At 34.1% G+C, this 16241-nt stretch overlaps 1 protein-coding gene across 1 annotated transcript in view; it reads left to right on the top strand.

Moving 5' to 3' along the window:
- PHEX (phosphate regulating endopeptidase X-linked) overlaps window positions 1–16241 on the top strand; it is a 256040-nt gene that overhangs the window by 185200 nt on the left and 54599 nt on the right. The window contains exon 14 of the mRNA XM_074214253.1: window positions 5875–5978. Within this exon, the coding sequence (XP_074070354.1) occupies window positions 5875–5978 (104 nt within the window). The remainder of the gene's footprint in view (window positions 1–5874; window positions 5979–16241) is intronic.

Below are 16241 nucleotides of genomic sequence, written 5' to 3'. Positions count from 1 at the left end.
CTATATATTCTTATTTATGTATATTTTTATTTGTGATGCAAAGTTGACTGCTTCTATGAAGATTTTTTTAAAGACATAGCAAAGTATATGACATATTTGAATATGCTGTTGTTAAAAATGGGAATGTTATGCTGCTCACTTAGAGTTACCTTCTTAATCTTTCTCATTCTTTGAAAATCTTGAATCAAGATATGATGTATTTAGGAACCATCACTTAAAAGGAATAGTAAACTGTCACTCAATCAACCATGTGAGAAATATGACCACTAGCATATTATTTTTTTTGTATTTTTCTTTTTTTTTTGGTAAGGCAATGGGGTTAAGCGACTTGCCCAAGGTCACACAGCTAGGTAATTTATAAGTGTCTTGAGTACAGATTTGAAATCAGGTCCTCTTGAATCCAGGACTGGTGCTCTATTCACTGCTCCACCTAGCTGCCCCCTTAGCATATTATTTTTAATAAATAGAAAAAAATTTTCATTTTGGTTATTAGTCAAATTAATTTATGGGGAAAATTGGATCTTTTTTAATTTGATCAGCAAAAAAGCAGCCCATATTTGACAATCATAGTTTAGCTATATGAGAATTAGGAACTAGTGAAGATTTAGCAACAGTTGTTTCTAGGTTCTAAGTACATTGGGAAATTGAATTAATAGTGTCTGACCCTAGAATCCTAATGGTCTTGTCTTTCTTTAGTGATAACCTGTACATAAAGTATCTTCAGATAGTGAACTTTTAATCTCCTAGTGTAAGAAAAATGTACACAGTTTAAAAATTTATCATTTATTTACTGATACATTAACATCTTTATTAGATATAGTGCAATTTAACTCAACTTGCCAAATATGGCCAATCTGTTGTAGATACTTTTACTAAGAGCTAGGTTATTGAGATGAAATAGCTTACTACCTTCCCTTAAGGAGCTTATAGTCTAATGGAAGTTATGATATGTCCAGAAATAGCTTTCATAAAAAGCAGTATGTGATAAGAACAATGGAAGGAAGAGCAAATATTATTTGCTATATGCCAGCAATTATGATATATGCTTTATAAATATTATTTCATTTACCCCTTATAATCATCTTGTGATTTAGGTGTTATCATTAATTCCATTTTACATTTGGGGAGACTGAGACAAACAAAGATTAAATGACTTGGCCAAGGTCACATGACTTTGTGTCAGGTCTTCCTGACTTTGACCCACTGTGCCATATAGCTGCCTTTCTTTGGAGACATCGAGAGTAATAAGTAAAATGCTTATGAAAACACTTTGTCATTCTCTAATACTTTTGAGGATTTATTTTTTAACAGAGTTATTGATATTCTTTCCCAAAACATTTATACATTTTTCGCTTCTCCTAAAGCAGGAGCAGGGGCTTCTGATTTGGGCAAGAAACCAACTATTTAATATATTCTGTACTATATAAGATTTTAAAGTAAGTTATCTTTTGTCAAATTGTCTTTAGAAAAGTTAATTGAAATATTACTAAAATCCATAATCAGATGCCTTATACCATCTTTTTGGTTTTTAGTCTTAAAGTTATATATATATATATATATATATATATATATATATATATATATATATATATATATTTATTTATTTATTTATTTATTTATAAAAGTTTATGCATATAATGGCAGAACACATCTACCATTGCTAATTTCTATTGGCCAAATATGATTCAGTGATTCAGAGTTTGAGAGCTTTGGGGCTAATGAGGCTCTTGGCCACTTCTGGTGACTCACTCTGAAAGGGCACTTTAGGGGGTTGATGAAGCCTTCTACTTTTACTTCTTGAAGTCACCAACAGGTATTATTAACTGAGATCACAAAACTTGATGGGCTTTTAAAAAAGGAATAATTCCATTTCTTCTCTTTCTTTGACCCTCTAGACAATATTGTGTAGCTCTGGGACTTCCCATGAAGGTTGTGAGGAAGGGTAGAGTTCATTTCCTGGACCCTAGTCCATTTCTCATTTCATTTATCACTTATAAATTTCATTTTATTAGTTTCAGCTCAATTTTCTAGACTATCAATTTCTTTTTTTAGTCCTGGTCATCATTTAATGGGTTAGTTATCCCCCCTCAGCTTGTGTTTTTTAATCCTCCTCTGAATAAACTTTAGACAACATGAGGCCATGAACTCATGACAGCTAAAGCCCATGCCCTGCTTAAATGAACCTAATCCTGGATTTTAGGCTATTTCTTTTGTGTGTTTTCTTTCTTTATTTTAGGTGAAAGGGAAATGAACCTGAGATGAATAAATCCAGATTTGGTTGCTAACTTGAGTTTGACATAATGAGCAATTTGGGGTCTTTTTATCGGAACCAAAATCCTGGAAATTATTCCAGTTCTCTTGGAGTGACCAAAAGTAGGAGGGTAAACCCAATTCTTAGCTGAGAGCTAGAAGTAGAGGAAGAAGACCTAACTTTAGGATGAGGTTCTCCTTCCTTCAGCTTGACCAAAGCACCTAGGACTACTTAAGCTAACTTCTTGAACTTATAGAATAGCCATCTCAAAATCAATAAGGGATTGACTTTCTAATTCACAAAATGCTCTTTGGAAGTGAATCGTTGGAAGCAACTGGGGGACTTATCAGGTCTCAATTATTTTGTCCTTAATTTTGAAGAAGACCACAACATCAGGGAGGTGATGTCATGACAAGCACATGAATTGTATTTGAATGAGGGGATGGGGATGGGCTAAGTCACCAATCTCAAATTGGGTCCAGTGGCCAGATATGAATCAGAACAACTGGAAATGGTCCTGGAAGTGAGGTAATCAGGGTTAAGTGACTTGCCCAAGGTCACACAGATAGTAAGAGCCAAGTATCTGAGGTTAGGATTTAAACCCCTGTCCTTTTGACTCTAAGGCCAGTGCCTTACCCATGCAATGAGTCACACATGGCAAGTAGGAATCAGGAATGTCAGTTCTGAGTATTTTTTGTTCTCATCATTACACCTAGCTTTCAGTTATATTTCTGTGTTTGTATATATATATATATATATATATATATATGTATGTATGTATATATATGTATGGACATATCTATCTATCTATCTATCTATCTATCTATCTATCTATCTATCCATCTATAGTCTATCTAACTAGATAACTTGCAAGGGACCCTGCTAAGCCTGAATACATTCATCTCAGGATCATTCCTCTTTTATGTAAAATCGAGAAGAAACAAATACAAATGAGGCAACTAAAACCCAAGATCAGGCTCACTTAAGCAGGGCATAGGTCTTAGTTGTCTTGTGTTAAAGGCCTCATTAGTCAGGATGAGAAACAGGGTGAACTGTTCTTCCTAATCTTCAAGGGAAGTCTCATGTCTACTTGTTGCAATCTGGAGACTCAATGAAAGAGAAGGAAAAGGAGGGAGTTATTTTTTTTCAAAATAGATTCCCTTTCATCTAGAAAGACAAGTAAATCAAAATGAAGACATTTAGGTAGATAATCAACACACGAAATCGCTTGCAGTTAAAAAATTTTAAAGTTTCAGAAATTTTTGTTCCCTTTTACCTTTTGTTTATATCTTAATATTTCAGACAATTTTTGACTACTTACTAGCTATGGAATCTTAAGCAAGTTTTTCTTTCATGAACTATTGCTATTTGTAGAACTTGCCCTGTTCCTTTATGTTTTCTCTCTTTATGATTATGACATCTCCTATTACTAATGTCACCTTCTCCTTTAAAACATCCAACTTGTCCTGCACCCCTCCCCCCAAGCTGCAATACTATTACTTTCAAGACACAGATCTATCTCATAACATCTCCCTGAAGATTTTTCCATCCCCACAGTTTAGAACTTGTCTTAAAAGTCATTTTTCATGGATTTTATACTTCTAGGAATTCCTATTCTGTTGTTTTTAGTGTGATCTCTACTACCAGATTATGAACTTGAGAACAATTAGTAATAGAATTATATTCACACATTCTTATAAATATATTGTCATTTCATCCACCTCTATTTCTTTCAAATTTTGCTACATTTATCATGCTAATTTTCATATTTATTATTTGAACCTTTCCCCAGGTCTAATATAGTGAATATCTTTTATACTGTAGATATTAGGTAATGATTTGTTGAATTGAATTCTGGAATGTTAAGAACTCAAAGGGAGCTTAGATATAATATGAATATAAAAAAACTCAAAAAAAGCATTGGAAAAATACTGATAACGCCTGGTTTTGTTATTGTTTAGTCATGTCTAACTCTTTGTGAAACCATTTAACATTTTCTTTTTGCAAAGATACTGGAATGGTTTGCCATTTCTTTCTCTAGTTCATTTTACAGAAGACGAAACTGAGACAGAAGTAATAAGTTTCTGAGACCAGATATGAACCCAGAAAGATGAGTCTTCCTAGCTCCAGGTCAAGCACATTATCCATTGTGCCATCTAGCTGCCCCAATTCTTGACCACTGTTAAATTTTAGCTGTTTTTGCCTCAGTTAAAAGAATATGAGACAATTTCTGACCTATATTTCTAGTAAAGAGTAATTAAGAATTAAATTTCAAAAAATAAAATGTACTGTTGGCAGAATCAGTAGACTATATCTCTTCCAGTAGTATGTAAGCTTTCCAAAGGCAGGATTTGTTTTCATTTTTGCCTTTCTTTTCCCAGGATTTAGAATGTTGCCTGGAACATAGATGGTAATCAGTGCCTGTTCAGTAAAGTTTAGTTGATTTGAATATATTCATAATGTCATAGATTTAAAATTGGAAGGGTGCTTGGAGATCATCTAATCCAGTTCCCTCATTTTATAGTTGAAGAAATTGAGGACTTATTTTTACCAAGATTGTGAACCAAAATAAAGACTAGGTCTCAGGTCTCCTTACTTTTAATTCTATATTCATTCATATTACAGAACAATCTTATTTTCACTTTTTTTTTTTAAAAAAACACTTAACAGTTGAGTGAATTGTCAGAATTGTAGCAATAAAGAATCAAGTTAAACTTGATTGCAAGCTTTAGTTTGTATTTCATTCATTATATTTTATACATACCAACAGCAATTTTCCTAACCAAACATTGCTAATTATTGCTTTATTTATATCACAAATATCATTGAAAACATCTTAAAATGCTAATAGCCTAGAGGACAGAATTGCACAAAGTCCTTAGAAAAGAAATGAATGAAACAGTCTTTCTCCAAGGCAATGACTTGTCTGATCTTTTGACCTTAGGAGAAAATCCACTCTAGAAGAATTCATTATCTGATTTTTCCAGATAACAGCAATTAACATTATATCTCCCCCTTGCACAAATTTTTAAAAATCTCACTTTGGGGTTAATGGCCAAAATTCTTCCATTTTGGAAGGAAAGGTATTATTTTACTATGATAGAGGCACAAGAAAAGAGTTTTCTGCATTTCTATTTTGACTATATTATATTCCTTTTATGAACTAATACTATTTGTTGAAGTGGATAATGATATTTGGCTAAAGTGAATAACGACAAAAAAAGATGCATATTACTGAAAATTGCAGGACATTACAATTCACATATTTTGGTAAAATCCAAGGATTTCTGCAAGGCATTCAGATTGAAAACAAGTCACTATTTCTTTTCAAAGATAAAAATGGATTTTTCAGATATTAAAAAATAAAGTATATTGCAAATTTTAGCAGCTTATGTTATTTTTCTGCTATAATTTGGAGATTACCAAATTAATTTTTTATTATTCCTTTAAAAAAAACTCAAAACAAATGTTTGGAATAGGAAATGCCTTGAAAATTCCTTTACTGTGAACAGTTTCTCTGATGGGGGAAAAAGAATTGACATTTCAATTTAGACTGTCTTCTTTTGATATTTACTTCTGTTATCCTCACTTTGAACAATGACGATTATGATTTATTTTCTCAGATGAAATTTTCAGAAAGTGATTATTTCGGCAATGTCCTGCAAACTCGAAAGTATTTAGCACAATCTGATTTCTTCTGGCTAAGGAAAGAAGTTCCAAAAACAGAGTGAGTAAAAAAATGTGTATATATGTCTATAACACACACATATAATGTATATATATGTACATTTAAATGGATAAATAAAAAGATGAATGGGAAGAGACAGAAGAGAACAATGGTTAAAACTGTGACCTTTAAGACAAAATAATATGTGATAGCAATTTTCACAGTACAGTAAAAACTGAGTTAGTGGTACTTTTCCCCAAAACTCTAGAAACTAGCATTTTCATTATTTTTTTTAAAGATTTTATTTGAGTTTTGAGTTTTACGATTTTTCTCCCAATCTTATTCCCCCCCCCCCCAGAAAGCAATCTGTCATTTTCATTATTTAAAAAAAACCCACCTTGGTTTAGTAATCACCTGCAACATTATTAAGACTCTTTAAAAGATTACAAAGCAAATATTAAAGTTGCTTTCAATTTTATCTAAGCAGAATTAATCAAGAGAGGAAAGTAAGGCCTTTTTCCTAATCTGTCAAGTAGAAAGATTCAAAAGATCTTGAAAAATAATAAAAAAAAATGAAGAAATAAGTTTAAGAGGTTAGAGGTGATGTTGGAAAATTACAGAACAATTGGAAAGGATTTATGAATTTTGAGGAAATAATCCAGATGTTGTTAGAGTTACTTTTGATTGTAACACCTTTCTCCTTCCCCTAGCTTCTGACCTTCTTGACCTCCATCAGTTTGGAGAGTGATAGGAAACATATATCACTTTCTGCATGGATTGAACTGTTTCTCTTGAGGTCCTTTATAAGTCAAAAAAATGTTATATTTAGTAAGAGAAAGGGCAACCCAGATCAGATCTTTGCCTCAGGATGAGGCTGATTTCTTGGTTTTGATAAGTAGTCTAAGCCAATTCTCTGACATTCTAGGAGCCACATACCACCATCATTGAGATCTGACTGATTTCCTAGTTTTTAGTGCTTAAATCATATTTCTTACTAGTGATCTTACCTCTTAGATTGTGAGTGCCTTGTGGTCAACTTAGGGACCTTTACCCTTTGGCTTGTTCAACTAAATTCAGATGTCTGTCTTATTCTACTATTTATTTATTTATTTTGGCCCCTTTACCCAGTACCTCCCAATATTGACAAATACAAATGAAATAATTTTGCCCATTATCACAGAGGAAGCAGAGTATATTTAGAGGCTGAATCAGTTTTCTTCTCATAGTTCAAAACTATAGAATGCAAGCAAAAAGATAGTTTCACAAATTCTTAAAAAGTAGCAGATAAATGGATTAACAAACCAATCTTTTTCTAAAAGCTTATTCTCCCTCATTGATCATCCTTGGCCCTTTCATTGCATTATCTTTGTCCTGGTTCAGTCCTTCTTTTTCTCCAACTTGACCTAACCAATATGATTTAGAGGCAACTTCAGATTTACATTTCTATTTGTATTTCCATGCCTGATTATGTTTAAAACCTGTGGTATTTTTTGGTAGTTTATAGTATTCTAACATAGCATCTTATATCTCAGAGAACTAAATCTTTTTGATTCACTCTGCATTTCCTTTGTCTAATATACTGGATAACATGTAACTTTTTACATTATTTAGTTTAATTGCCTTTACAAATGTTATTTGAAAAGGAAATGGAAGCAGTTTCTTAAATAGTTAATCATACCATATATGGCCAACAGTAGAGTTTACCTTAAAAATATAGAATGAGGATGTATTGATTATTAGCAGTTATATTTATGGTTACTTAGCATTTGATAGTATGAACAAACAATTATATTTTGAAAGTGAATTTTCTTTTAATTTGCTTTTTTCTTCGTAGTTTTGGTTTCTTATTTGTTTTTTGTGTTTGTCTGATTCTTTCCTTTTGGCTTAGCATGGTATACCAATAGTAAAGGAGAGAAAACATTTTGCTCTGCCTCCTCCCAGATCCTCTGCTCAAAATGGACCTATTTACTGATTTAGACAGTGAATCGCTGACCCTGAGCAAGCAGCCCTAGCATGCCATTTATTTCTGAGACATCTGTCTAGAACTGACATGGGTGAAGCCTGCAGAATCATTCTGTTTATAGAGGGAATACCCTGGAGTATTGATGCCTTCCTCACTGTCCTGTGTATATAGGGTGGGAAGTTAGGAGGAATATCCAGGGTCTTTCCATCCCTGATAAAAAGCCTTGCCTTTTTTATATGAACCAGAGTTTGATCCTAGAGGTCAGGGAATTAGATATATCAGTTGTGCATTTTTAAATGAAAAATGAACAGAGGTAGACTGAGCATGTTGAAGGGGATTGCTTAATCACATTTATCAATGACTTAATATAAGGTGGAGAAAAGGAGGTAAGCATCAAACTGAGAACTCTAGTCATCATAATGAGATTAAAGTGTGAATGGCCAGACAGATAACTGATGTACACCCATTTAGCATCAGGACTTTCTTCAGTTCTATTGCTTCTAAACAATGGGCCATATCCTATAATGTTTTAAATTTTCAATAAAAAATAATCAATTTTTTGGTGTGCATTTTTGAAGACTACAAAAATTGCTAAATATGTTATCTTTGACATAATTTGAAAATACTGATGAAATATCAGTCCCCAATATTCTTTAAATTATGACATAAATTTGAGTATATCTCTGAATATGAGCTCCCTTCTTTCCAAAATAATGATATTACTACTTGAAGTATCTCACAGGTTTATTGGAAGGAAAGCATTTTACTAACCTTAAAGTGATTCATAGTAAGGTATTTTAATTTAAATATTTTATTAAAAGATTAATTTGAACTACTTTCAAGACATAAAGTATTATATAATTTTTAATCATTTTTTTCTAAGTTTTAAATAGAATTCTTTGTCCCTTCAGGCTCCTTGACTTTTATGGTCATTGTTAGTGTATACTCCATTTTCTGATTCTGCTTTTCTTTCTTTTTCTTTCTCCTCATTTTGAATTATTTTATAGAGGTCTTTCCAGATTTCTCTGTATTTCTGCTACTTATAGGTCTCATAGTATTTAATCTAGCCCTGTAATTTCATCAAAATAGGAAACTTACAGATAGGAGCTTTCCTCCAATGCAAACCTGTAATTGTCTTAGAAATAGACACATCCAATGAAAGCAGCATTAGGTGGTTGGGGCCTTTCTTTGTATAATAATCAGATAGTTTTTTTTTTCTGGATATTGCCAACTGGTACCTTTTCAGAGGCATTGCATGGGGTTTTAGCTTTACGATGCCTATTGACTTTAATAGGCATCTCATGGCTTTGAAAATGCTTGAGTTAATTGAGTGGGGATGATTCTGAAGTATCTGCTCTATGGCAGTTTACTTTGAATAGTAGATCATGAATCTATATTTCCTTTAACCCAAAATGAGTGCCTGTAAAGCACTGAAATAACATTTTGCTTCCTTGTGGGTATGGGAGATAAACACCCTTTATCTTTCATTCTCTTGGAATCCATTTTAGTCACACTAATGTGCATTGAAGAAGTCCCTCACATGATGCGAAATGTCAGCAAGAATGAAATTAATTGGCAGGTTATCCATGAAAGATATTTAGGATCCCATCCTCCAAATTGTCACATTACCAGCAGGCTTAAAAATAAAGGATTTACTCCACTGCTCAGCATGTCAGAATGTAATTTCTTACCTTCATCTTATCATTTCCATTCTCAGCAATTACTTTAGAGCAGTTTTCCCCATTAACTCATTCTCACTTCTACCTTAACAAGATACTTTTGAATTTGATTCCTTTACCCTTTAAAATTTGTTTATAAATAGATCAAATCCCCATTTAAAAATAATCTTTTCATTTTCTTGAGTTTTTATTTACTTGGTATATTATTCTCTCTCAGAGTAATTGAAAAAAAGTTTACAGTATATTTGTTGCTGGCATATTGGTTAGGAAATTTTCTTTGGAACAATAATAAAATAGTTTGTACTTCTGTAAAACCTTACCATTTTAATATGAAGCCCTTCATTTTTGTCTTTAGGGGTATGTGGGGGCAGGGGAGACACTTCAATATAGGTTCAAGGTTAAGTCTAGTGCTATTGGTTCTTGGACTCCCCTGGGCTCTTTTCCATTGTTCCTATATAGTAAATAGTTGCTCAGCATGCAATAAAAATCAGTTTGTCTTTATCTGGAGACAAAACATTCTATAAATACATACAACATTTGAACAAAACTTGAAGAGAATAGGAAACTTCCAAGGGTAAGAGATGCCTTTTTATAAGGCAATGATTGTGGTAGGGGAGGGGAAGCAAGTGGAGAAGGGTTACATTTGTCAGAGTCCAGTAGCAGAGACAGAGACCACATTATTTCTCTCAGAGAAGATTTTAACTTTTTATGCTTATATTCAGTTTGGGGTTGCCACACTTTCCCCTTGTAATTGGCTAGTATCCATCCTCTCCTCGAACTATTCTTTGGTCAGTAAGGGTTTTCAAAGTTTCTTTGAGTTTCTACCTTTTCCTCAGTGAAGCAGCTTTTGTCTCCAAAGATCCTTGATTCTTCCTGGCGGGGAAAACTGCCCTTCCTATCCAGCCTCTTATGAGGCAGCATAGACGGGAAGACCTGGGTTCACTTCCTATCCCTTTCATGTATAGGCTTTGTGACCCCAGGCAAGTCAAACTCAATGCTCTAGATAACTCTCTAAGATTATAAATTGCACAGAAGTAGTGGGTAGTGGGAGCTTCCTCTTCTGGGAGTTCCCTATAGTGAAATCACAGGTGCCATTCTTATCTTTATCTCTTTTTTATAAGATAATAGATTTAGAGCTGGAAAGAACCTCAGAGGTCGTCTACTTGAAATCTCTCATTTGTAGATGAGATCAGAGATATTAAGTGATTTGTTCAAAAGTATCACAAAAATAGCAGGTAGATAAATTCAATCTGATTTTAAATTCAATGCTTTTCCATTTTACTACACTAACATGACAACTCTTTAAAGAAGATAATAATGATTAACCATAGTCAGCAGTGTGCTGGATCCAAGTCATTAGAGCTCTTAAGAGCCATTTGTTAATTGTTCATTGTGAAACTGGCAAATAATACAAATCAACTTTAGATTTATCATTAAGCTGATGGTCTAGAGTTGACTTAAGAAAGTGTTGGGAAAATTTAATGATGTCATTTAAGCATTAAAAACGTGTCTTGCTTTATAGAGCTGGTTATTAAACATTTATCAGCACACTCCTGATCATAACTTTTGTTTGTATCTTGAAGGTTTACTTAGAACTTTCTTCATAAAGGTCTTATGAAATAGGTAGATAAGAATAATTCACCAATTTTTTGGGGGGTCTATATTTCTGATTTCATCAGTATGGGAAATTTCACATTATGGTATGAGTTCATAATTGAATCATAAAACTTAGAAATGATTTATTTCATTCATATGTAGTCTAACTAGTCCAAATAGCCATATAAAGTATAGGAAAAAATGAAAATATTAAATAATTTTTTAAACAAAGGAACTATTCTTTATCATTTTAATAATGAAGCTAATTTTTTCTTTAATAAGATATTTTTCAAATTTTGTTCTTATCCCCCTCCCCCATATTATCTTCATCTTTATATCTTTTGGTACCCTAAATGTTTTAGAAAAGAAATCTGTGCAGTTTAGTTGAGAAATCATTTTATTTCCTTATGTTTTTTCCAGTTCTGCATTCTGTACTATGTGAAATAATGTTCTGCTTTTTTCTTAAAGAAGTGACAGTTTTTTGGTTGGAAGATGAGACATATTTTCATGTATGGAATATAATCATGCATATCTATAGTAGTAGATACTGTGGGGTAGTTAGAAAAATAGAATTAGAATGTTTGCTAAAAATAAGAGAATAATGATTAGCCACTATTCACAGGTTTTCAGTTGCTCTCTAGTTATCCTTTGACTGTAAATAATTGGTGTACTCTTATAATCTTAGTTATCAGAGAGGTTGAGCTAGATGGATCTCTTGAAATCAAAAGTTCTGAGCTATTATGAACTATATAGATCAGCAACAATATGATGAAACCTAAGGAGTGAGGGGTATGGATAATTAAATTGCTCCTTCAGAGGTGAACTGGCATAGACCAGAAATGGAGTTGGTCAATTCTCCCATGCTGATTGCTAGTGGGACTGGTTCCTGCATATTTTGGGATTTTCTTAACTTTCAGTCTAAGTAAGATAGATACACTTATTCTTTTTTTAATAAAGATTTTATTTATTTTGAGTTTTACAATTTTTCCCCAATCTTACTTCACTCTCCCCACCCCCCCCCCCCCCACAGAAGGCATCTTGTCAGTCTCTACATTGTTTCCATGGCATACATTGATCCAAATTGAATGTGATGACACAGAAATCATATCCTTAAGGAAGAAACACAAAGTACAAGAGACAGCAAGATCAGACAATAAGATATCAGGTTTTTTCCTAAATTAAAGGTAATGGTCCTTGGTCTTTGTTCAAACTCCACAGTTCCTTCTCTGGACACAGATGATATTCTCCATTGCAGCGAGCCCCAAATTGTCCTTGATTGTTGCACTTTTGGAATGAACGAGTAGATTAAGGTTGATCATCACCCCTATGTTGCTGTTAGGGTGTTCAGTGTTCCTCTGGTTCTGCTCATCTCACTCAGCATCAGTTCATGCAAATCCCTCCAGGCTTCCCTGAATTCCCATCCCTCCTGGTTTCCAACAGAACAATAGTGTTCCATGACATACATATACCACAGTTTGCTAAGCCATTCCCCAGTTGAAGGACATTTACTTGATTTCCAATTCTTTGCCACCACAACTAGGGCTGCTATGAATATTTTTGTACAAGTGATGTTTTTCACCCTTTTTCATGATCTCTTCAGGGTATAGACCCAGTGGTGGTATTGCTGGATCAAAGGCTATGCACATTTTTGTTGCTCTTTGGGTGTAGTTCCAAATTTTCTCTCCAGATGAGTTCACAGCTCCACCAACAATGTAATACTGTCCCAGATTTCCCACAGCCCTTCCAACAATGATCATTATCCTTTTTGGTCATATTGGCCAGTCTGAGAGGTGTGAGGTGGTACCTCAGAGAAGCTTTAATTTGCATTTCTCTACTAAGTAATGATTTAGAGCAATTTTTCATATGACTATGGATTGCTTTGATCTCCTCATCTGTAAATTGCCTTTGCATATCCTTTGACCATTTGTCAATTGGAGAATGGATTTTTGTTTTTTAAATTTGACTCAGTTCTCTGTATATTTTAGAAATGAGTCCTTTGTCAGAAACATTAGTTGTAAAGATTGAGAAACACTCATTCTTAAAGATCAATGAAGAAATGGACCTTTAGAATCCCCACTAAGGGAAAAAAATATATATATTTCTAGATGCAGGGAGTCAAGGTTTTTTTCTGATTAGCCTTTATTCATACATTCATAATAATGCATTTTAGAATATATTTTAATAATTCTCTATTCTTTTAGTCATATATCCAACAAGCATTGGGGTGGTAGTTATGGTAAAGAAGGAAGAATTATGTGAGATAATAATCAGATAATACATTGTTCATATTGTGATTTAAACTTTATCACCAAATGTAAAGTTAGGAAAACCAGTTTCCTGATACCCATTATCCATCATCCTGATAAATTTAGCTAATATTTCCTTAAAAGTCAACAGAATCAGGACCTGATTGGCCTGAAGAAAGGGGAAGATGCAAGTCTCAGCTTTGCTTGACCAGCAGATTCCGGTTTGCCTACAGTCATAATAACATGATTTCCTTGTCATCTCAGAGCATAATAAAGCCTACTCATGAGAATTTGATGCCTTCAGACTTGGTGAATGTTCCAAGATGATGGAAGTCACCCCATTGTTCCCTGAAGACCAGTTGCAATTGTGTTAAACACTATTTCCTCATGAACATCTTTTCTATTTTAGGATTAAAGAAGCATTCCTTTGTCATTTGTTCAATGACCCCAAAATACCTGGTTTCATCCCAACCTTGAACTTGAACTCACAAAATGGCAGCCTGAATGGCAGAAGCTCTGCTCTAACAACCTGATCCCCCCACCCCATTTCTTGTTCCTTATGTTATATGCAATGTTTTAAAAATCCTCTTGTTCCTTCCAGCTAATGAACTAGATTGTACCTAGAATCCAAGAGATCATAGTTATGGAACTAGAAGGGATCCCAGAGGCTATCTAATCCAAGGATTTCATTTTATGGCTGAGGAAGCAGAGGCCAAGGTACCTTAAGTGAAATTGCTGAAACTCACGCAGACATTAAGGATTTATACTCTGGTTCTCATTCCTTTTTTTTACTATATAACTGAGAATCAAATCACTGAGACTTTCAATTAGTTTCCTCACGAAAATAAACCATCCATGGAGCTCAGGTTGAAACCAAATGAATTTAATTCAGGTCTAATCCTAGTTCAGTGGAAACATTTACTAGTTACTGATAGAGAAATTGGTGTCATTTCAGGTGACAGCTGTGAAAGAATTGTAATCCATGATTGACTTGAGAAGAACGGAATGTCATTCTGACAGCAGTTTTAGGAGCTGGCCAAAACAGTCATAGAATCAGAGTCATTGGTGTGATTTTGCTGAATTAACCTTTAGCTAGATACTTTAGTATCTTCTAATTTCAGGCTGATATAAAATTAGCCATATATAAATGGCGTAATGACTCCATGGTCCTGTGGAAGATTTAGAGTGGTTGGCATTGAAAGAAGTTAGAAAACAGATCTGTTTTTGAGCAATGAAACCACTAATGATTTAACTTTTTTGAAAGTTGTGAGAAATCTTCAATGGTGGCAGCAGGAAGTTTTAATCATTTCGTTATTCAAGTCTATGCAAATTGGTTTATCAATCAATTAATAAACATTTATTAAGCTCATACTATGTGCCAGGAACTCTGCTAACAATATGAGTATGTAAAAAATTGTAAAAAGAGGCAAAAGTTAATCTTTGCCTTCAAGCAGCTTACAACCTAATAGAAGAGGCAGTGTGCAAGCAAATAAAGCAAACTTTATTGGAGGTAAACACAAAATAACAGAAGGAAGGCTCTAGAATTAAGAGGAATTCAGAAGATGGAATTTTAGTTTGGAAGCCAGGAAATTCATTAAGTGGAGAAGGGAGAGTTTTCCAGGTTTGGAAGACAGCCAAGGGAAAATGCTCAGATCTAAGAGATAATTTTTTTTTTTATTTATGGAACAACCAGAAGGCCAGTATTATTGGATCAAAGAGTACATGATAGGGAGTAAGAAAAGGTAGAAGGGGCCTAGAAAATGATGGGTTTTGAATGTTGGGGTATTTTGTATTTTATCCTGTAGACAATAGGGTATTTTATCCCATAGGCAACTAGAGTTGCCTAAATTGGGAGTGATGTGATCACTTTAGTGGCTGAATAGAGAATGGATTGGATGGGTGGGGAGAGTTGAGGCAGACAGATGTTTAGCAAGTTATTACAATAATCCAAGTGTGAGGTGATGAGGGCCTGCATTAAAGTGGTAGTCAGAGGAGAGAATAGGGTGGGCATGTTTGAGAGATGAAGGGCAAGTATGTTTATGTTTATGTGTGTGTGTGTGTGTGTGTGTGTGTGTGTGTGTGTGTGTGTGTGAGAGAGAGAGAGAGAGAGAGAGAGAGAGAGAGAGAGAGAGAGAGAGAGAAATGGGAGGGGTCCAAGATGACTTCTGAGTTGTTATCCTGAGGGATTGAAAGATTGAAAGGAGGGTGTTGTCCTTTACACTAATAGAGAAAGTAAGGCCGGGAGGGGTTAGGGGGAAAAGGCAGTGAGTTGTTTTGGACAATTTGACTTTAAGATGTTTGCTGGACATTCAGTTTAATATGCCTGAAAGACAGTTGGAGTTGTGAGATTAGAAGTCAACAGAGAGATTGGACTAGGAAAGGTAGATTTGAAAATCATTAACAGAAATTTTAATTATCAATAGGAGCTATTGAGATCACCAAGTAAAGTGGTATCTAGAGGGAGAAGAAAAGAAGGACCAGTACAGAGTTCGGAGGGACATTTATGATTAGAGGGCATGATCTGGAAGAGGATCCAGCAAATAGAAAGAGAAGGTGCAGTCAAATAGAAAGGAGAATCAGGAGAATTAGTGTCCCAAAAACTTAGAGAGAAAAGAGTATTAAGAAGGAAAGAGTTGTTGGTGTTGTTTGTTCTTCATTTTTGAAGAGGACCATGACCTGGGGGAAGGTAATATCATGACTTGCAAATGAATTGGATTCAAGTGAGGGAGGGCTATGCAAAGTCATCAGTTTTACTTTCTCCTCTGGACAAGGTATAGATCTGGAAGACTAGAGATGACTCTGAATGCAGTGGGAGACCTTGACCTTCTTAAACTGAGAT

The sequence above is a fragment of the Macrotis lagotis genome, chromosome 1 (assembly GCF_037893015.1).
Source record: "Macrotis lagotis isolate mMagLag1 chromosome 1, bilby.v1.9.chrom.fasta, whole genome shotgun sequence".
NCBI classification, from domain to species: domain Eukaryota; kingdom Metazoa; phylum Chordata; class Mammalia; order Peramelemorphia; family Peramelidae; genus Macrotis; species Macrotis lagotis.
Note: the sequence above shows the minus strand (reverse complement) of the source record. Positions and strands in the feature narration are given on the sequence as shown.